Source organism: Cebidichthys violaceus, unplaced genomic scaffold (genome assembly GCF_023349555.1).
Source record: "Cebidichthys violaceus isolate CVI_PGR_0920_01 unplaced genomic scaffold, fCebVio1.0.p SCAF_68, whole genome shotgun sequence".
In the NCBI taxonomy this organism is placed as follows: Eukaryota; Metazoa; Chordata; class Actinopteri; order Perciformes; family Stichaeidae; genus Cebidichthys; species Cebidichthys violaceus.
Genome location: NW_027176905.1, coordinates 800,315 through 821,915, shown reverse-complemented (window position 1 = coordinate 821,915; position 21,601 = coordinate 800,315). Strand labels below are relative to the sequence as shown.

The 21,601-nt window shown below is 38.4% G+C and overlaps 3 protein-coding genes across 7 annotated transcripts in view; all 3 read left to right on the top strand.

Annotated features, from left to right (window-relative positions):
- The first annotated feature begins 652 nt into the window (after positions 1 to 652).
- Positions 653 to 6,538, top strand: pex11g (peroxisomal biogenesis factor 11 gamma). Of its 2 annotated transcripts, XM_068734888.1 has the most exons (6): positions 653 to 831; positions 2,187 to 2,384; positions 2,781 to 2,959; positions 3,653 to 3,721; positions 3,827 to 4,068; positions 6,451 to 6,538. In XM_068734888.1, exons 1-5 carry the CDS (start codon positions 769 to 771, stop codon positions 4,038 to 4,040), a joined length of 723 nt encoding a protein of 240 aa, XP_068590989.1. In that variant the 5' UTR covers positions 653 to 768; the 3' UTR covers positions 4,041 to 4,068; positions 6,451 to 6,538. The 2 variants fall into 2 exon arrangements, with proteins under 2 accessions (XP_068590989.1, XP_068590988.1); XM_068734887.1 differs by lacking the exon at positions 6,451 to 6,538 and having other exon boundaries at positions 3,827 to 5,041.
- Positions 6,464 to 13,408, top strand: si:ch73-40i7.5 (amyloid-beta A4 precursor protein-binding family A member 3). Its single transcript, XM_068734886.1, has 10 exons — positions 6,464 to 7,429; positions 7,933 to 7,960; positions 8,059 to 8,204; positions 8,287 to 8,373; positions 9,688 to 9,876; positions 10,615 to 10,794; positions 11,147 to 11,359; positions 12,219 to 12,338; positions 12,509 to 12,649; positions 12,740 to 13,408. The coding sequence occupies exons 1-10, from the start codon at positions 6,464 to 6,466 to the stop codon at positions 12,809 to 12,811; spliced, it is 2,142 nt and encodes a 713-aa protein (XP_068590987.1). The 3' UTR covers positions 12,812 to 13,408.
- Positions 13,409 to 13,864: 456 nt separating this feature from the next.
- The window catches only part of abca7 (ATP-binding cassette, sub-family A (ABC1), member 7), a 31,926-nt gene continuing 24,189 nt past the window's right edge, over positions 13,865 to 21,601 (top strand). For 3 of the 4 annotated variants that reach the window (XM_068734857.1, XM_068734858.1, XM_068734855.1), the window contains exons 1-8: positions 13,872 to 13,951; positions 15,661 to 15,773; positions 15,974 to 16,067; positions 16,772 to 16,913; positions 18,749 to 18,873; positions 19,991 to 20,109; positions 20,840 to 21,037; positions 21,203 to 21,295. In XM_068734857.1, the coding sequence (XP_068590958.1) occupies positions 15,708 to 15,773; positions 15,974 to 16,067; positions 16,772 to 16,913; positions 18,749 to 18,873; positions 19,991 to 20,109; positions 20,840 to 21,037; positions 21,203 to 21,295 (837 nt within the window). In that variant the 5' untranslated portion in view covers positions 13,872 to 13,951; positions 15,661 to 15,707. Of the gene's footprint in view, positions 13,952 to 15,660; positions 15,774 to 15,973; positions 16,068 to 16,771; positions 16,914 to 18,748; positions 18,874 to 19,990; positions 20,110 to 20,839; positions 21,038 to 21,202; positions 21,296 to 21,601 lie in introns of all 4 variants that reach the window. The other variant, XM_068734856.1, reaches the window with a different exon arrangement.

Sequence of the window (21,601 nt, the reverse complement as noted above, 5' to 3'; positions counted from 1 at the left end):
TTCCCGAAATGTATATGTAAACCAATCTCATCAATTTTAACTAATTGAATCTTGCTTGTTTCACAGAGAGCCATATTCAACTGATTCAATTACATTTTTTTTCATTTTAACAAATTAACAAATTCATGCTGATTTTAAGTAATTTAAATAAATACATTCTAAAAATATGAGTATTTAAAAATAAATGAAATAGATGAAAATACTTAATAATAAACTATGCCATGATTCATTTTTTAAGTGTATATTTTGTTGCCAAATACAGGCTATTACTTAGAGTATTTTTACACTTTAGTAATTCTTCGTTCACCACTGCACATCAATACTGTATGTGGTGAAAAAACACTGGAGGAAAAAACCCAAGTATATAAAGGTATTTCACAACCTGGAGAAAACGATTTTTACTTGTATTGATTCGTAAAATAAAACTGAACGGTCTATCTTTTTGACTCATAATCTAGATTATCATAAGCATCATTTTCTAATACTTTTACTGCACTTTCTGATGGCCATATTGTTGAAGCAGAAATGATGCTGCACAAACTGAGGAGGGCAGCAGTGCGCCATCGCACGATGAAAACAAAAAAGAAGACGAAGAAGAAGTTCGATTGAATCGTTGATTGTCTACTTCAGTCTGTTTGAGGTACTTCCTGTTTTAAAGTCCAGCTGCTAACAGAATAAAGATACAAGTGGAGATGTTATGCAGCAGCTTCATGTCAGTGTTTATTTATTGTACTAAGTCGTGAGTGTCTGAGCAGCAGAGAGACAGACATGCAGCCGTCTGTGGAGTCTCTGGTCCGACTGCTGGAGTCATACAGAGGAAGAGATAAAGTTGTAAGTAGTCGTGTAGTTTTATATTTAAATAATCAACTGTTAATATGGGATAGGTTATTAGTTTTAACGAGCTTTGATTTTATAGTTTATCTATTCCAACTGAGAGTAGCCCACACCTGTTTAACACGAAAACAGCAGCCAGCAAGCCATTAGTAAACACTACAGGTATTAGGACTCAGACTAGTACTAGTACTCACATCTTAATTAAAAGTAGTAATACCGCATTGTAAAAATACTCTGTTACAAGTAAATATCATGCATTCAAATTGTTACTCAATAAAAGTACAAAAGTATTGTCATCAAAATATGCTTAGATTACCAAAAGTTAAACTACTTATTATTCTGAATGCCCATTTCCGAATAATATATATTATTCTAGATTAAAATGATTCATCACTTTAATGTTGCAGCTGGTAAAGGTGGAGATAATTTACTGCTTGGTATCTTAACCTATAAAATATATAATAATTTAGCCAATTAGTTGTATTGTTAATTTCACATACAAGTAAAGAGTACAATAATTGCTTCCAAAATGTGGTGGAGTAGAAGTACAAAGTAGCATAACATGAAAAATACTCCAAAACTGTACTTAAATACAGTACTTGAGTAAATTAATTACAATCCACCACTCTGTATTAGTTACACCTTATAAACCCTTAAGACAGAGAGTGGCAGAGAGTACTGAAATGTAAATACTACTAGTACAGAAATATATTCAGTTTTCTTTTTAATTTGTGTATCATTGTTCTCTGTAACATTAAGATAAGATAATAAACTTGTATTGTCCCTGAAGGGAAATTATATTGTCACAGCAGCACAAGGACAAACATAAGTACAGATAAATAGAGGAAGTCAAAAATTAATAATAATAATAATAATAATACCATATATATGTATATAACTTTAAAATTAGGATGGAATTAAAAATAGAAACTAGCAATTATAAAGCACTGAAAGACAAAATCACCAGGCAAAAGTGACAGAGGTGTGATTAATAGCAGCAGCAAGTCTAGTAAACAGTAGACTAATATATCACGTCATGATAAAGTAATGGTACTTGGAGTTTGTCAGTATTAATAAACAGCTACAATAGAACTATAATATATTATAGTATGAGATACAAGATATAAGGTGAAATGTAGTAATATGGTATAACATAAGATATAGTAGTTGTATAGTACAGCAGTATAACATAGGATACTAATTTAGTACAATGTAAATGATCTATTTACATTAATAAACATTTTACATTAAGATCAGCTTTCACTTCATCCCTGTACGTAAAGTCTTTTTCAGCCTCCTGAAAGTACTTTGAGTCCTACCCTGTGTTCTCCCTCCTCGGTTTGTCTTTTCAGATCCGGACGCTCTGTTATGGCTCACAGCTGGTCGGAGGAGTTCTTTCCCAGAAGGCACAAACTGACATTTCATCCCACCGGCTCGAGAAACGTCTGCTGCTGTTTTCTGCTCAGCTCAGCCACTGCAGGACGGTGCTGAGGCTGTTTGATGATCTGTCCATGCTGGCTTACTCCCACAGCTATGGAATTGGAGGCGGGGTCAGCCACACAACAACTTTCTGCTCTGTTCGTCTTAATTAATTCAGTCAGGGAGGGATGGATTCGATCCTGTTCCACTAGATGGCTTATTTAATAATGAATAAAGGGGTTGCAGAATGGGCATCTGCTATTGTAGCCTATTTGAACACTTCTTTGTTTTAACAAAGATGAAAGACTGATTATGTTTTTCTTTGTATTCAACAGCTACAGATTAATTCAACCTAACAAAATGAAAGCTCTATATTATATTAACTATATGAAGGATTAATGTAAATATTCAGTTTTTAAACAAATCATTCTCTGTGAAAACAGTTCTGACTTTGAAAACGAAAAGCTACACAGTTTTATCGGGTAAAATGCAACATTAATGCAAATATGGCATCATGTCTTTCAAAGGAGGAGGACCCAGGTGTGCGCTTGGTGTCGGTGCTGACCAACGTGGCCGACCAGCTGTACTACCCCTGTGAACACATTGCGTGGGCTGCTGATGCTGAGCTCATCAAAGTGAAGTCTGATAAGTGGTGGCTGTTCAGCACTGTGCTGTGGGGAACCTCGCTGCTGCTGGGAATACTCAGGTCTGAGTTCACCTGTCCACAGACATCTAATCAAACCTGACTGGAAACACTGACATTTAATTATATTAATTCATTACGTTAATATTAATGATATTATATTATAACTTATATGTTGATTTGTATCAATACAGAATTCATTCATAATTATGAGGATATAATAATGATACATAACGCTGGCAAACATTTTTTTTTTTTTTAAATCCACAATGAATTGATCTTTCAGGTGTTTCCTGTGCAGACAGACTGATGTACCTTATTCCTCTGCACCACAGACCTCCACTGAGTCTGAGACTCACTGTTGCACTGACATGTTTCTTTATTGCGATGAAAATGGGCACTAAAGTTTATTTTCAGTCAATCCCACAAACACCGTCCTGCTGCTGTGAATACTCACTAGAGCATTAATTCATTGTTGAAATTATTATAAATACACTAATTACTCCTATTGGAGTAACCTTTGTCAAAAGCTACAGTGACCAGCTGTTTTAGGAAACTATTTTTCCCATCTATTTTTCTAATGAAATCCTCACTCATTTATAAGATTGAGCATTGAGCATCAGCATTGAGCATCAGCAAGTAAAGCAAGTGACGAAGTACTCTTCGTCACTTGCTTTACTTGCTGAATTTGGAGCAAATAGCCATTAAACACGGTCAGTCTTCTCAGAGATGTCATGTGAATCGTTCGCTCTTTAGATCGCTTCGGGTTTTGCTGCTACTGAAGAAGAAGCTGAAGAGATATGAGAGGGATGGAGGTGGCAACAGGTGTTGTATCTACAATTTTCTGTCAAGTTGTCACAGTGTCTGACATATTTCTGTAATGGAAAAGAAAATGTCCTGATGAACCTGTTTTTTTCTTTTCTTCTGCAGCCGCTCTCAGCTCCGCAGACAGATTCGAAGGGAGTTACTCTCCATCCTCAGCAGCATGGCTGACCTCGGTAATGCCGTTCATTGGATGCCGCCGGGCTTCCTGTGGGCTGGACGATTCCCCAACTGGCTGGTGGGGCTGATGGGCACCATCTCGTCACTGATTGGTTTGATCCAGATGAACGACGGAGACAGTGACGGGACAGACGGTCCATAGTCTTTACCTCTCATGAGGAATAGATCAGGTGCTTTGACTGAATGACTGATATGTACTTGTTGAAAATGCTGAGTGAAAGGATGAGCAGCAGATCTTTAATGTGATCAGACTGTCTGTACAGATATATGAACTGTGAATAATCAAAGTAGACTTGTAGCCAATCATCCAAGTGCTTCACCGGATGTGACTGAAAGCCTTTTGAAAAAAGTGGCAAAAAAATGTAAATTCCATTAAAAAGAAACATATATATATATATATATTTGGATATTTTAATCAATCATCAGACAGTTGGGGGCAATACTTGATGAGATTAGCAATCAAATAATCCTTTATATTAAATATTCCTTTTTTCCCAACTAACTTGTACAGCATCACAATCACACAAAATTTAAATATATTTTGAATTTATATTGTCATTATATGCAGATAAAAGTATATACACCGCATTTAAGTACAATATAGACTTTTCAGAAAATAGTATTCAGATCCTACATGACATACAGTCTTAATTACATGGCTAAATGGATGCAGCTCCTTGGGGTGAATTGACTTTGTATTGTTGCCTTATGTTGATGCACACTCCAACTTAATTTTCAATCATGCATTTTTTTTTCATATGCAGTGATTCATTCATGTAAACAGTGAATACATCGTTACACCTTTTTTATGATTTTTACAAGTGGGCTCCTGGAATTACTCAAGTCAAAATTTGAATTTCTGTCACAAAATGTTTAAAGACCAGCTTAAAGGATATAAAGTCCTCAAGCTACACTACAGAAACTGGTTTCACTAAGTTTCACTAAGTCCCTCAGGTGTTGAGCTCAGCTGATTTGCATTTAAGAATCAGTAGAAAACACTGGTGAAGTTTTATATAGAAACTTGAGTCTGTGTTACTGGTCAAATTGGACAGGAGCTGCTTGAAATGTAAATTTAATTATATGTTAAGTAACTTTAGATTATGAAAACTAATGAACTTTTTTTAATAAATTGATTTGACTGTCTTCTGTTAGATGTTTGCTCGATGTTTGATTAAGCAGGTCTGAAAGCGTCCACATGACGTGTGCAACTGTTGCCTTCATGTGCTGACGGACAGATCGAGATTGACATACAGTTGCGCAAATAATCAGCCTCATGTCATACAGCCACTCAATTATTATAAAAGTTTCTATTTTCCAACCAAATACAAGGTTTGTTTGTAACTCAGGATTTGTGAAAGTGCTATAAATAGAGTTTGTGGACGGTAGAGAAAGATGAGAAAGAAACAGTCCACTGATGAAAAAGGGGAAGCTACAACCGTACATGAACGCAGCACAGCTACAGAGTCAATGAATATATATAAAAAGTGTCGACTCGACATCAATGACAGGAAAACCGTTTTGTTCCGTGATTTTACTCATGTGAGATACAAGTGATTATGTGAGATTGCTGCAGTTTTTAGTATGACGAATAAAATAAAGCCGAAGTTTTGGAAAAGACAAATTTTCCAAATCACCTTAACTCATGTGTCGTGGCACCCAGAGCAGTCTGTGTGCACAAAGAACCCGTGAGACACTAAAGAGAGGTGAGCGATGTTCTTTTCGCTGCTTAAACCAACACCGACATAATAGAGTTTGTCAACGAGCTCCTATTTGTGTGCTGTGGGTTGTAATTAGCTCACTTAATGTTAACTAGTTAGCATTGAGCTACTTTAACGGCTAACTTTAGCCACTTGGAATTACCAAGCCGCATTGTTCAACATGCAATTTATTTTAGGGTGCAGTAATGACAACTGTATTACTTGTATTAAACAAACTTATATAGATTAAAGGGGTGTGAAGTGATGTGTTCTCTGGGGGTCTATTTGATGGTGACACATTATGCACGATACCGATATGATATCGGATACCAGTCCGATACTGACTCAAATAGATCAGATACCATTATTTTAATAAATAACAATTCAGTATATCTATGTATTTGTTTGTTCAATTTTTTACATGCAATGTTTTACAAAGTTATTTAAGTCATGTTTAAGTCAAGTCTGATCCCAGTATCCTCCTCATAATACAGTTTATTATTTAAACACTGGTATCGGATTGGTACTCGGTATCGGGGGTGAAAAAGTAGTATCGGTGCATCCCTAACCCATATTGTACATGTTGTCCTTGTACTTTGAGCTTCAGACGACTTTCTTTATCTTGATGTTCATGGTGTTGTATGGTAGTACTTCAGACAGTGCTAGCTTTAGCTGATGTTGTCTAGTCTTACTAAAGACATGTGAGACAGTATTTTGGTAAACTGGCTGTTAGGTTTGTGTTGCAGCTTTTATTTACGTCATTACTTTTTGTTATGACAATGTTATTCACGTAGTTGGAAAACCATTGAACCCACTTCCTGATTACCTCTTAAATTAAACTTCTCTCGCTGACAGGCTTTCTTCCAAAATGGACTCAGACGTCTGCCCCGCTGATCAGTCAGACTCCTTGTTACCTGCTCCTGTTGATGAAGCCTCGGAGGTTGAGATAAGCAGACAAACTGTGGCAGCTCCGCCAGGTTCAGAGGTGGAGGATGTTGATTCCTACAGTCTGATCGAGCCTCCTCCGTTAGACTGGAGGTCTGACTCCTCCAGTGAGCCGGGCTCAGCAGAAGACCTGGATGATCCCAGCTTCCCTCCCTCTGTTGACAATCTGGACCAGGCGAGTCCGGGTGAGCCAGTAATACTACCTTTGGGCACGAGTGACACTGTGGCTCAACGCGACATGAACCAGCAGGAGCTTGTGGGAAATATATCAGTGCCAGTCAAGGATATCGAGGTGGAATTGGAAGAAGCGGATGAAGTAGTTGAGGAAAAGGTGAGGCTTGAGGACTTGGAGGTTGTTGGGGATGAGGTGAGTGATGCAGAGAATATGGTCAGGGAGCAGGAAGTGGAGGTTGCGCACAGGAGATCAGGTGATGAAGACCACAGCCGCATCCACACCTTGCTTAGCCAGCTCCAACTGATGGGGGAGGAGCCTCAACCTAAGCACCGGACACCACCTCACCTCGCCCAGCACCAGTACTCCAGCCTGTCTGAGCTGGAAGCTTGTGCTCCCTCCACTGAAACCACCGGGCTGCTGTTCTCTGAAAGCCACCAGAGAGACCTGCTAGGGCTGCTGCAGTTCACAGAGATCAGTGCTCCACAAAGTCCCACCTGTCTGCCCCACAGAGGAGACGTGGATGCTGTGGTGTCCGTGTCCTACAGCCAGGAGGATGCTCACAGGTTCTGGGGGCAATATGGGAATGGTCAACAACAGCGACACAGGGAGGACTCCCTCGCCTCCCTGCCTGACGATGAGTATCCTGAGCCAGTGTGGATGAAGCTGGGCGAGGAGCCACCAGAGGAAGAGGAAGCTGCTGCAGAGAGCGAGCAGGTAACTGAGGTACTTTAGCTATAATCAGCGGAAAGGGGGATGAATTGTAAACTCCAATTTAGTTATGTTAAGATTGCTGTTGCTCGTGCAACTTACAAAAGTACTTACTGTGATGTGTGATATATATTTGTGTGAAAAGATTTAGCATCTTAAACAAAGTAGATTAATTGCATTTGTTTATCATTAGAGAAGCTGAAGTTTAACCAGTGATAACATTTAAATAATTGTCACTTGTAATTTTTGGTACAGATGCTATGTTATAACTGAAACTAATATTTTCACTTGATTAATCTATGAGTTGCCTTGTCGTTTAATCAATAATCAGCCTACAAAATGTAAAATTGAGCAAATTAAAATTGGTGGCGGTGTGCGTTGTTTGATGTTTGGTATTTTTAAGTTACGAAGTAACTAAAATGATCAATTATGCAAATTACTTATACATTTATCTTGAACTGTTCATTTCAGTCTTGACAGTTCATAAATGTATCTTTCTGTCATTGCAGAGTGCTGATCATCCCTCATATAAAGACGGTGAGTCACTTCAGCACATCTTATAGAAAGATGGATTTTTCTTCAGTGTCAAGTTTCACCAAGTCGTTTATCTATGTTACTGTGTTTGATTCTTTTAGTGCCTGGTCCATGTGACCCTGAAGACCTGCTGGATGGAGTGATATTTGGTGCCAAGTACTTGGGCTCAACTCAGATCAAATCTGTGAAGAACCCGTCTACAAACGCCCGAATGACGCAGGCTCAGGAAGCTGTGGACCGCATTAAGGTGAACTCACAGAGGAGACGCTCTAAAGAGATGCTCTCAGTGGAAACATGGCAGATGTTGTTACTGTGTGGTATCATTTCAGGCTCCAGAGGGAGAGTCCCAGCCGATGACTGAGGTGGATCTGTTCATCTCAACCCAGCGGATCAAAGTTCTCACTGCTGACACTCAGGTGTGTTTTCTCACCGCTTACAATAAGTTGATTCAAATGTACCTAATTGTTTTAAACAATTTGCTGGCTTATGAGCCATTTGATGCAGATGCTAGTGGATATTAGTGGAATCTTAATGGATTTCAGGTTGTAGACTGGATTTCAATTCAGAAATCTTGATAATAGTGTGAACAGTTATAGATTCAGTTATGGACGGCAGGGCTGATTTACAACGGTAAATGGCCTTGAAATGCACATGAAATATCGATTTTTATACATTTGAAAAGAAATGTCAATATTAACTCCATGGATGTTTGTTATCATATTTCAGTCATATCATTTCGTTTACAGTTTAAAAAGCACCTGTTAGTGTCCAGTACCTCTTTAACTTCATCTTGTTTCATTTAAAAATACAAAGGGGTTAGTTAGTTAATCAACAAAGTATGTTGCGTCAAAATACTTTGATTGGAGAAGTTATCAAAATGTCATGGAAGTAAAATACAAAAATATGTTAAACCCTGAGCTGCATCGATGTCTGAAATTGCAATTTTTTTTTCCGATCCATTGTTTTATTTTATCTCAACATGAGTAAAATGCCTGAAACGTAATTAGATTCAGGATTTGACAGAAATGTGCATTAATGAACTTTTCTTTCATGAGGCAGCATTGCACTTCTAAAGTTCACCTTCAGGCTGAGCTCTGGCAGCAAAAATCCTTAATATAGAATTGAATGGGGGTTTAATACGAGTGCTTTGCAGTTATAGTAACTATTTTCTTTCACAATGTAGTTAAATTGTCAGGAGAGTCAAAGTGGGTCATTTTCTGTCAGCTCACTCTTTCCATGGCTGGTTGCTCCTCATTGCACTATACTTGTAAAAATACAGCAAAGTCAGGTTTTGTTTTTTTAACATTGTGATTTCAGTTATAAATGACAAATAATATTGTTGTCAAATATTTTGATTTTCATACCAGCATCTTGATGGCTGAATTTTGGTCATGTTATTTTATTGTTAATTTGTGTTGCGTTAAAGAACACTTCAACTTCTCAGCTTTAATAGATTTAGATATAATGCCTGCTAGACAGCAAATTTTTTATTTCATTTTTTTTTTTACATTTTCGCAACGTTTATATTTGTCTCCTAAATTTTATTTTTTTTCATTAATGCTGTGCTTTATGGCAGCGGTACAATAACAAATGTAACTGACAAAACAAGAAACAAATAAAAGTGGTTCAGTGTTTTTTACCTCAAGCAAGTTTCAAGTCTCTTACCAGACCTTCCTGTCTTCTCTCGGTTTATGATATTACTAACACCCTTGTGTCTTGTTTCCACTCAGGAAGCCATGATGGATCACGCTCTGCAGATGATCTCCTACATTGCAGACATTGATAACATTGTGGTCCTGATGGCACGAAGGAAACGTAAAGGGCAGGATGGTGAACTGGCCTCCAACTCTTCTTCTTCATCGTCCTCCGGGCCTCCGAAGAAGTGCTTAATGATCTGCCACGTCTTCTCCTCTGACGATGTGAGTTACTTTATTGAAGTGTAATTTAATGAAACAGGAAATCAAACAGCAAAAAGTGTTCCCTGCTTTGCGATTATGGTCTTTATTGTTTCCACAACTTCATTGTTTTGGTTTATCTGTAGTCTTGAGTCTTTAGCTGCAGAACAAGTTCAGACATTATTCAGGTATTTTTTGCCCCCTTCAATGTTGCGTCTCAGATCAGATGTGCTGTTTTCGGCTGGACAACAGTTTCAGCTTCAGCTTGACCTGGTTTCCTTCCATCAGACAGCCAGCGAGTTCCCCTGAATGTAAAAATGGTCTGGCTGCCGTCCCAGTTTCCCACTGTTGGCAAGACTGACTAGGGGGAGGAAGGGTTTCTTTTTAGATACTAATTAGCTGTGGCATACTGAAGGCCACAAGGCCACTGTGTCTACTGCCAATTTTCCCAATTTAACCCAATTTAAATCATTTTTTATGAAACATTTTATTTTAACTAAGAATTGCAACCAGTGACCCTGTCAATGCGACAAATAACTAATGAAACCATGAAGGCATAGATCATCTTTTGAAGCATTATTAGGGAACTATTCAAGACTTGATGCTCTGTTTGTTTGTTGTTTTAGTTTCGAAGTGTGTTTTAGGTTCACTGTTTAATGTTTTGCAAATTAACCAATTGGCTTTTATATGTTCATATGGAAATGAAGGAAGAATATTTCTGTAACAAATTGCAACCTGAGTCAGTTGTCTCTCTCCATCCAGGCCCAAGTCATTGCCCAGGCTATCGGTCAGGCATTCGGTGTGGCGTACCAGCAGTTTCTTCAGGCCAGCGGCATCAAGGCCAGCGATCTGAGGCCTGGCGAGTACAGCGACTACCTGGAAAGTCAGGAGCTCTATAACGGAGACCTGGCCCACTTTTCCGACTCTCAGAACATCCGAGACGTAAGCAGAGTGATCGTGGCTACATGTCTTAACACAAACTACAGGGGGCCATTAATAGATGTCATTACAATGTAATTTGATATTATCAAGAGTTTTCTAATGTAAGAAGAGTCAAATAAGGTGGTACAATGACTAATCAAAATCTCCAAAACTGCTCCTTCATGTGGGGCAGCTGCTGTAGTCCGCTTGAAAATATATATATATATATATATATATATATATATATATATATATATATATTACAATGTATCTCAATTGTGACCCTGACAACTTTCAAGTGTAGATGGTTGTAGGGAAATAACTGGTAAACCAAATGTAAACATTGTCATCGCTGTGTGTGTCTGTGGCTCAGGTAGCCATCACCAAGGCTGCCGGAGAGATCTTGGGTCTGGCAGTGGTGGAGTCAGGCTGGGGCTCCATCCTGCCCACAGTGGTGGTGGCTAACCTCCTTCATGGAGGTCCTGCTGAGCGATGCGGCGAGCTAAGCATCGGGGACCGCATCATGTCTGTAAACAGCACTAGCCTGGTGGGTCTGCCCATCACCACGTGCCAGAACATCATCCGGGTAAGAAGGGACAACTACAAACACTGTACATTTCAGTGATCTTGCCTTCTTATAGATAATGTACTGTTCTGAGTTATGCACTAGATGGCACTGTGTTTCCATGCAGTGTGAGTGCACATATACCAGTATTGGGTTTTAAAGTGGATTCAGATATTAATTTGGGTTTAAAGGGCCATTATCAGTATTCATTCAGTTGCTTAAAGTTATGTTTTAAGATTTGTCTTCATGTTAAGGTAGAGCACAACCTTTGAAATATTTACCTGTGATGGATACAATATCATGAACACCTGTATAATGTCATCAGCACAACAGCCCTGCACTGAATTCATTACTGTGAAGCTAATAATGTGGAATGTTTTGAGACTGTGTCAGTCAACTTTATGGTAATTTGTGAATAGCAACATTCATGTTGTTATTCACATTTATTAGCGTATATATAAGATTTCACATGCAGAGGATAGTGACCATGAAAGTCTGAATGGCCACCAAACAACTGTCAGTGTTTACCATCATGTATTCACATAGAAAAAAACATTGTTTTAAAAAGTTAAGGAAATTTGAATAAACTAAAAAAAGACAACTGAGAAGTGTTTGCAGACCTTTAAGGTAGCAACTCAGCACTCATCAATGGGATCAAGACTTAACTAACAGCAAACAAATAGAATTGGTCAATAACATGAATAAAGACGTTTGCAAAGAAAATTATATTTCTAGTCAGGTTTACTAAAGTGGTTTTATTTAAGAAAACATTAATGAGGAAAGCAAGATTCAAAGCCACTGAATAGTAATGAGAGCACTTTTTTTTTTTAAATGCTACTGTTTCTTTAGTTATCAAATTCACATTTTGTTTCTTTTTCAGGACTTAAAAAGCCAAAAGTATGTGAAGCTTAGCATCGTCCACTGTCCGCCGGTCACAATGGCAATTATCAGGAGGCCAGATCCCAAGTTTCAGCTGGGTTTCAGTGTGGAGGACGGCATTGTAAGTCAATATTCAAATCCTCTCTGTGTGATGCTATTCTCATCCTCACAATTAGTTTTTCTATTTGTTTTTCAGCTCTTTGACAAAATAATGCACCTACTAGCTTTTTTTTGTGGTGCTTTAGTCTTTGTTTTGAAATGTAAAAATCCTCTCTGTCTTCCTGGTTGCAGATCTGCAGTCTGATGCGGGGCGGTATAGCAGAGAGAGGAGGCATTCGTGTTGGGCACCGCATCATTGAAATCAATGGGCAGAGTGTCGTCGCCACACCACACGACAAGATCATCCAGATCCTGACCAATGCTGTTGGAGAGGTGAGAGGGGGGGATGAAATCCTTGGAAATATTCTTTTATTTTGTCATAAATACAGTAATAGGTATTCCACTTTTTCCTCCTTTGCGCAGATTCACTTGAAGACCATGCCAGCCTCAACATATCGTCTCCTAACAGGACAGGAGCAGCCAGTGTTTCTATGAGCACCTCCTGCTGCATCAAAGACACAATACTGCACAGCGTTCGAGCTGCATGAACTTTTGCCAAACTCAGAAAATATTATGCAATTGATCATACAGCATACCATACGCTGTTGTCACACCACTGAATACAACAAACTGGTCTAGTATTTTTAAGATGTAAAGTACGTTGTTATATTGTGAAGCATATTTTAAAGCGACTGAGATAGATGGTTGCTTTCTGTTTATATTTATCTGATATTTAACGATGCAGGCAGTAGCTGAGATGCAATAATTCATAAGCAGAATATCTTTTGACTAACTTTTTACATGGTTTTGAGTGTACTGTCTTCCAGCTTGATGTGCCTGAGCTAAATGTGCTTACAGGGGAACCGTTATTGAACCAGGACAAAGATCTGTGTTTTTCATGATGATGTATATCAACAAGTGTCTTTCACACACATTTGAGCACTCTGGTTCATTTATACAATGCTTCCCTGAATGTGCCTAATATGAAGCAGATATCATGCACAGTTAAAGGTAACTGCCTCATTTCATAGAGAGGTGCGTATATTTTTAAGAATTTGCTGTTTCGGATGTTCATTAAAATGATATGTAAGATATCTTCTTGATGTTATTTATTGAGAGTCAGTTGTCACTGAATAGGTTTCAGATGCAAAGGAGCTTTTTTCATTTTGTTTTTGCAATATATGTAATTGAAAAATATATCAAACTGATAAAAGCACAGTTCTTTGTAACACATGCAAATACAATGCTATTAATTAATATCTCTACTGCTATTTTACAACTATTCAATGTACTCATATGCTGCTTGGGCTAATAAAGTAATGTATTTTATTTATGTGAGTATTATAAGATGCGTTATCTGTGAGCAGATACATAACACAGCGCTGTCAATGCCTGGCCAATCAGCTGTCTTCAGTTACTAAAACATAGACAAAAGTCAATCAGATTCTTTACCGACTTCTGTAACCCCGCCCCTGAAACATACTTCAGCCAATCAGCGTCATATGTAGGCGGGACTTTGTTCATCTTACGCCTGCCGGTGCAAACAGTGGGGAAATGAAGAGTCAATGACAAGCTACCGGCCGCTGGTGTTTCCCAAACACTGAAAGGAGATTTTATCACCCGTTTTACAGAAAGGTAATGATAAGCAACAGTTTAACGAGTCTTCAGAGCACATTAGGTTTTGTGTATTTTTTACCGAAAAGGTCATTTTCAACCATCACATCATGCTAGCTATAACCAAATGTAACGTTAGCTTAAGTGTTTTCCTCTTTTGCTTTCTGGATTAACACTTACTGTTTGTTAACATTAGGTTAATTATGTTCTTTAGCTACTAGGTATAGATGAGTAAAACGCTAATTATAGTAGCTTACAATATCATTTAAATGGCATTTAAATTTTAAATTTAGTTTGAATCAGTATGGTCTCAATTGAAATGCAGAAATGCCTAGTGTAGTGTTTGTAGAAGTAGTTAGTGTACTAGTGTTCTAGTGCCGTTAAGTTCATTTTAACCCATACTGTAACTTTACCTTTACACCAGCTTGCTATACCAGCTGAGTGACAAATATATTACGTAACATTAATAAACTATGTTTCATGTTGCAGGCATCCATAAAGCTTTGAAAGGGGAAATAGAGTGAGGAAAATGTCAATAGATGCAAAAGAAATAGATAGATAGATACTTTATTAATTCTGCAAGGAGAAATTTGTCCCCTACAGCAGCATTATGATACAGGTAAGCAATCAAAGTAACTGAGTAAAAAAATAATAAATATTGACTATAAAAAAAGCCTATAGCTATAGCTTTCTAACTTGGCACAAATCATGACCCAAAGCTTCAGATTATTCACTAACTGCAGCACAAACACGAGGAAGAGACCACACTCTGGATGCGTTCACAGAGCAAAAGTAAATGTTAATGTCTCAGAGAGAAACAGGTAAGCTGTTAGGATCAGGAGGCTTTTGAGATAAAGCAGAGGATTGTCCATGTTGAGCAGATCACAGCCGGCACACAAGACAAGCTTCACTTAACAAATATATAAAAAAAACAACCTGATGGATCCATCGCATACAGAACGTTCTACCTTTCTTCACCACATATGTGTCTGAAACATGAAATATAAAAGTGAAAAGTGGTTTCATGCTGAGGAACTGAAGGGGGAAAGGTCTGCTACAGTTTGTCTCTACAATCCTCACTAATGACGAGCTTATTCATCGTAAACATCAGAAGTCAAACTAACACATTTTAAAGAACAGCCGCAAGTATTTTATTAACACTTTAATCATTCACTTTAAATGTAAAGAGAAATAATAGCCCTTAACAACCTGCGGAGATATTTATTTTGGTCTGTGAATAAATGCACAAACAATTTGGGAGTAAAGAAAAAAAATGATTTCAGAGAACTAACTAACTCAAGAAAATGGCACAAAAGTCGAATTTGGCTATTTTATATCTAGTCAGTTACTGTCTGTATAATGACACTGACGGAGATGAGATAGCATTCGTTTCAGTGGAGGCTGAATGACAAAGTTGTTGGTGTTACGGGACTTTCCTCTTGTTGCTGTGGGAGCCGCCCATGAGCAATGTTGCCATTAGGTTACATTCATTTGGCAGACGTTTTAGAGTACTAGACCCTGATCCATTGCCAAACCTTTCTTCTATAATTTATTTTTTGTTCAATAGAGAGAGACCAGACAGGAAACAGTGAGACTGAGAAGACAATGAAATGTGATAAATGTCCCCCGCTGTAGATGAAGTGGGGACACAGCAGACACATTTCATGTCCCCCCCCCCAACAACTTAGACACTAGGACGCCCTGCTGAACTTTTCTTTTTCTCAACACAGTTTGTGTTTTCCAGCTTTGCATCATGGCCAGGTAGCCGTTCAGAGCCATGGGATTTTTCCGACAGCTTTCCCTCCTGCTGTGGAAGAACGTCACATACCGCAGGAGGAACAAGGTGGCCACATTTTTCATTTAACACTAAGTAGTTTAATAGTTTGTTGATTATCTAATTAAAAATATAATATGAAATGTGTGAAGTTTAACTGTCTCTTTGTGTCAATTACAGTTGGGAGATAGTCCTGATAGTCTCTGACAGAGATTTCTATAAAGGACATTGATTATTTATAACAGCTCCTATGTTTTCCTCTAATGCAGATCCAACTGATCATCGAGCTCCTATGGCCGCTCTTCCTCTTCGTCATCCTCATCTCTGTTCGTCATTCCCACCCTCCTTACAAACAGAGCCAATGTGAGTGATCTTATTTAAAGTGTGTCTTTTCAGACACACACACACACACACACACACACACACACACACACACACACACACACACACACGCGCGCACACGCGCGCGCGCGCTTACAGTTCAGAAAATGGCTTTATACCAACCAGCTCCGGAGGATTAACTAACTGAGAGGGATTCTTGTTTTCTTAACCTGTTGTGTTCTTGACCTTCTTGGAGAAGTCTGCAATTGCCATAACATGACATGGTAACATAATTAAACGCAACACCACACTACATGACACAATACAGGCCAGTCAGTTACATTTTGTATAATCCCTAAAAGCTACATTGTCTCTTAATTTAGTAGAAAAAGTCAACTTTCCAACAATAAATAAACAAAAAAAACACAAAACAAAGCCTTGCAGATGACTAACTTTAATTATTCAGTGCTGATACGAGGGGTTTGAATTTCCTGTACATGTTTTAACTTAATACTTTAATGTTTTCCAAGTAAATGAGTGATAACATTATAATTTTGTATCAGTTGTACAAAAAACAATATTTGGTCACATAACAGCAGTTTGGGTTATGTTAGGATTATTCTTGGGTCGGCTGCCTGTAGATTGTGTTTCAGGTCACTACCACAGTATTTTCATTGTTTTGTATTCTGGGCTAATCTCCTGGTACTGAACTGTTTGTCTTTCTTTTTCTTTTTCTTCGCTTGTAGGTCACTTTCCAAACAAAGCCTTGCCCTCGGCGGGCACCTTGCCCTGGATTCAGGGAATTATCTGCAACATCAACAACCCATGCTTCCACGGCCCGACACCAGGGGAGACGCTGGGCCAAGTAGGCAACTTTGACAACTCCATGTAGGTAAACTGGAGGTAAAAGATGGACAGCTGTCTGGAGGGCTGGAGTTTACCAGGCGATCATTGCAGAATAAAACAGCCCAGATAAACGGAGAAACTGCAGTCAGTCAAAATGTATGTTAGGATTTAAAAATCACCCAGTCGTTATTTACTTTGAATTCAGTTCGTTAGAGCAAGAAAACTGTAGACCAGACTTGTAATGAGGACTGCAGCCAGGATTTAAGACCCACTTTAGTGTTTCATAATTATTGCTTGCTTACTAACAGGTGAGACAAAGCAAAACATAGTCTTTGAGCAAGATTATACATTTTCAGTGCAGGAAGTCACTGGCTGGAAAGAACATACCTGTATTCTAGCATGTTCTAGCTTAATCTCTTTAAACAGATTAATTCATATTGTGCAGGTAACTGGACAAGATTTTGATTTTAGTTTGAGTAACATTGACCAATCACGTTCGAGCAGGCTTTGGTTGAATGCAGGTAAACAGTCCATGTGCAGAGCAAAAGAGGGGTAACGCATTGGCTAAAAGGCAATCTCGGAAGCCATCGGGTATCGTCTGACGATGATTTAGCTTTGTATCTGTTTACAGTTAGCTTGTAAACTGGCTACTTGTGAAACAATCCGGTCATACACGTTGTCCCTCAACTCCAGTCTTGCATCTCAACTTGCTAATCAGACTGTAAACAATGACCAGCACACGGAAAAGGAAGTCTTGGCCTGGATATCCGCTCTCTACACCGGCACCCCAGAAATGTAGCCCCTATGCCCCCAGAAGCTTATCAGTCGTCAGACCTATAGCCAGTGGGCTCCGGGGTTGGTTCTAGCTCATCACCAACAATTTATTTACTTTGCATGACCTCGCATTAGCATACCTCAAATAAATAGTTTGACAATACACATACTGGTATTCATGCTCTTGGAGCAGATCAAATCAGAAGACCGATACCACTCCATGTCTGTATGCTAAATATGTAGCTTCAGCTTAGCATGAAGACTGGACACGGCGAAACTAAATCTGTCTACCAGCACCTCTAAAGTTCACTTATAACATGTTATATCTCTGTTTAATCCTCACATAAACTAAAGTGTAAAAATACTAAATTGTGGTTTTATGGGGGGTTTATGTGTCAGACTATTTGTTGTTTCTACTTTCATTACATTACATTACATTACAGTCATTTAGCAGACACTTTTATCCAAAGCGACTTACAATTCAGTATCTATCTACCGTAGACGCAGCTACGGAAGCAATTTTGGGGTTAAGTGTCTTGCTCAAGGACACATTGACACTAGTAGAGCAGGAGCCGGGAATCAAACCGCCGACCCTGCTCTCCACTTATCCACAGTCACCCCCCCTTTCCAGGCAGCAGTTTGTTTCATTTAATTCCACTGGTGTGGAAATCACCTTGTTTTTCAGGAAATCCATCACAGTCAACATTTAGTCAACTTTTTGTTCAATCCATTAATTTCTTTCATTCGTTTGTGTAAATGCTAAATAGCTGCATTTCTGTAGTGCTTTTAACAGCTTTACAAGTTGCTACTCACACACTGGTGGCAGTGAGCTACCATGCAAGGCTGCAGGCCTGACCATCAACATCAATTTGGGGTTAAGTGTCTTACCCGAGGATGCTTTTTTTCATGGACACTTTGGTGCTTTCAGTTGCTTCTTTGAAACTCCCACATCTGATTTTTCATGCAAAAAACAACCAAATTTACAATTCTCCAATTTGCCCAGAAGTTAAATTCTGGGTCCGCCGGACATTTCATTGAACACAGTTGGTATTGTTTTCAGATGTGAAGTGTTTACTGGTAAACTTAAAAAGTTATCTCCCTAGACTGTCTCGTCTCTTCGTGGACGCCCAGACTGTTCTGTCCTACAGTGGAAACCGGAGATTCTCCGGCTTTCAGGACCTGATGGAGAGTGTCCGAAGGCTGGGAGAGAGACCTGGAGCCTGGCCAGGTACACCACAGCTAGTTTGAGTCTCCTTTAGCACCGAGTTGAAGGGATTTCTTGACATTGTGACACTTAAACACATTGGTTGTTTACTTTCTAATTTCAAATCCTGGACGGGCACTACTTGCCATAATGTCAAATAAATATAATTATATTACCAGTAATGACTGAGTTAAGAAATTTTGGCAGGCAAAATACACAAAAGGTGGCTACGTGTATAAAATGTCAAAGTATATCTTCACGGTTGCTCTCCAAGAATCATGAATGAATTATGTAGATGGAGAAACCTAATAGAGCCTTGGCTTTTGTCAGTGAAGTTGTAGTGTGGTTTAAAGTTTAAACAAGGTCAGTGTGTGGTAAAGTCCAAGAAGACAACATCACCACAATGTTTGAATCAGTGACTACAACCAAATGAACTCTTCAAGTCAAATGTCAGTACTAATGAAAAAGCTTTCTATGCCTATGTTAGTTTTTGAATAACTTAACAAACAGAAAACTAACAGGAATTCAAAGAAATAAATGTAATTGATAGTAGGATGAAGTCCCTGCAAGCCATCAAAACAGTAAAAGCATTGAATTAATTCAGATCTGTTCCCAGACTGAGCAGACTGAGAGCTTCCAGGAACAGCCAGTAGCTGATCTGTATGAATGGCTTTAAACAGGTGTCGAGTGACCGGATGAATGTGTCCATTTACTGCTGTTGTGAAGCAGCACAGAGTGGCCGTTTTGCCTCTCTCTGCTGTGGGCAGATCAGATTACATGACTACACCCAGACAAACAATTGGATGAATGAAAGCAGGTTCTTCAGTGGGTTAGTCCCACACTACCACCTACTAGACTCACACAATCCTCACCCACTGATACTGTAAAGAACATGTTATAAAGCTGATTTTTTTTTAACCTCAAAATTGTTGTCTAGATTTCTCAGGGTTACATCTTTTCAGGAGACACAAATAACTGCAAAGCAAAAAGAGTCAGTGCATGAACTAAACGGCAAACTGTTTTGTTTTAATGATCTATTCACAGTATAAATGGTTATTTTGTGGTGGACTTTTATTTGTAATACAGTGTGTTTTATTTGTTGCACTGGAAAGCACCTAATGTTTGTGTTTCTGCCCCGTAGATATCCCAGTAGAAGAATACCTGAGAGCCAATGAGACGTTCTCCAGCTTCCTCCTGACCAATGGCAACCTGTCGTCTGTGACTGTGGACCAGCTGCTGAAGGCTCGTCTCAATTTTCAGGTGAGGTATCTGCCGAATATCCTTGGATAACAAACAATTCATGAAAAGAAGAAGTACCCTCTTTAGTCCTCAGCATTTGGATTTTTTAAATTGGTTAATCTGTTCTGCCCAGCTGGACTGAATAGTTTGAAGCTTCATTCATAACATTCAATTCTTGCATGGTAGCCCCTGCCATCAGTGTATGAATGGGTGTGAATGGTTTAATGATGACATTTAGTGTTACAGCGCTTTGAATGGTCGGAAGACTAGAAAAGCGCTATACGTATACCTATACGTATACCTATAAGTACAAGTCCATTTATCATTTTACTTACCAAACTAAATTATAAAATAAAATATAACGACAGACATTCAAAGCTTCATTCAAAAACCTCAATAAAAGTTTCAAATAAAAAAAATAAAACTAAGATATTTGGTATATATATTCAAAATCAATTCAACTTTTATTTCAGAAACACAAATAGGTGGAATTTATTATAATGAAAGGGACAACAAATATGACTTTTACAGTCCAAGTTCATAAATAAAATAGGAATTATAAATTGTTGAACGGATTAAATAAACGTAAATAAAGAATTGAATAACTTTAAACTTGAGACATTACATGTGAAAGGTAAATTATACTGAATATGTATCACAGAAGAGTTGCTATTGGCACTGATGATAATTACAGGTAAAGAAGTTTTATGTATTATTTGTTTGAGCCTAACTATCAATGTTATCCATCCAGGTTTCCGTGGCTGGTGCTCAGATGCAGCTGAAGGACTTGGTGTGTAATTCGAGCATGTTGGGACAGTTTCTGAAGGTGGACGAAGGAGAAGCCGCCACGAATGATCTTCAGACTCAGCTGTGTAACCTGCCAGCTGACGTCTTGCAGGAAGCTGAACGCCTTTTTCTCTCTCAGCTCGACTTTAGCAAGTTCTTCACGGTAGGAATCGGCTACCTTTTTGTAAAATACTATGCTCACCAGTGCAAAAATCAATAAATCCAAAGACAGTTTCCTGGCTGTTTGCTGTGACACTGAGTTTCTTCTATATCTGCTGAACTACAGTAAGTGCCATCAGTGAACTTGTCTGTCTGTCCTTCCTGTCAGAGAGACCGTCTGATGGCTAACGCTGGAGACCTCAGGGTCATCAGTCAGGCCGTCACCTCAGTTTCCCAAGAGATGGCTGTCCTCATCGATGATGTAAGAACACACGGTTTTCATGTCCATCTGTGTCTGTATTTGGTTTGATTTATTATGAATAATTCACCGTAAACAAATCAGACCATCATTAAATGTTTTATTATTTAGTTATTTAGTTATTTTGTGACTCTTTAATATTATAGGGTGACATTTTTTATTTATATAGTTTTTAATACTTTTTTATCATTTATTTTTCATCTAGCTTCGTCTTTGCTTTCATATATACTGTTTTTCTAATTTTCTGATTGAATAAAATGCACTAAATTGTCTTTCAGCAATAAAAAAACCCATCATCTTTTCATATCT

What these genes read in the sequence shown, in the direction of transcription:
- pex11g (XM_068734888.1), top strand. Translation starts at nt 769, where the DNA reads ATGCAGCCGTCTGTGGAGTCTCTGGTCCGACTGCTGGAGTCATACAGA. An exon ending in GCTATGGAATTGGAGGCGGG is followed by an intron (nt 2,385 to 2,780) that starts GTCAGCCACACA and finishes TGTCTTTCAAAG; the next exon opens with GAGGAGGACCCAGGTGTGCG. An exon ending in AGGGATGGAGGTGGCAACAG is followed by an intron (nt 3,722 to 3,826) that starts GTGTTGTATCTA and finishes TTTCTTCTGCAG; the next exon opens with CCGCTCTCAGCTCCGCAGAC.
- si:ch73-40i7.5 (XM_068734886.1), top strand. Translation starts at nt 6,464, where the DNA reads ATGGACTCAGACGTCTGCCCCGCTGATCAGTCAGACTCCTTGTTACCT. An exon ending in ACGTCTTCTCCTCTGACGAT is followed by an intron (nt 9,877 to 10,614) that starts GTGAGTTACTTT and finishes CTCTCCATCCAG; the next exon opens with GCCCAAGTCATTGCCCAGGC. An exon ending in ACTCTCAGAACATCCGAGAC is followed by an intron (nt 10,795 to 11,146) that starts GTAAGCAGAGTG and finishes TCTGTGGCTCAG; the next exon opens with GTAGCCATCACCAAGGCTGC.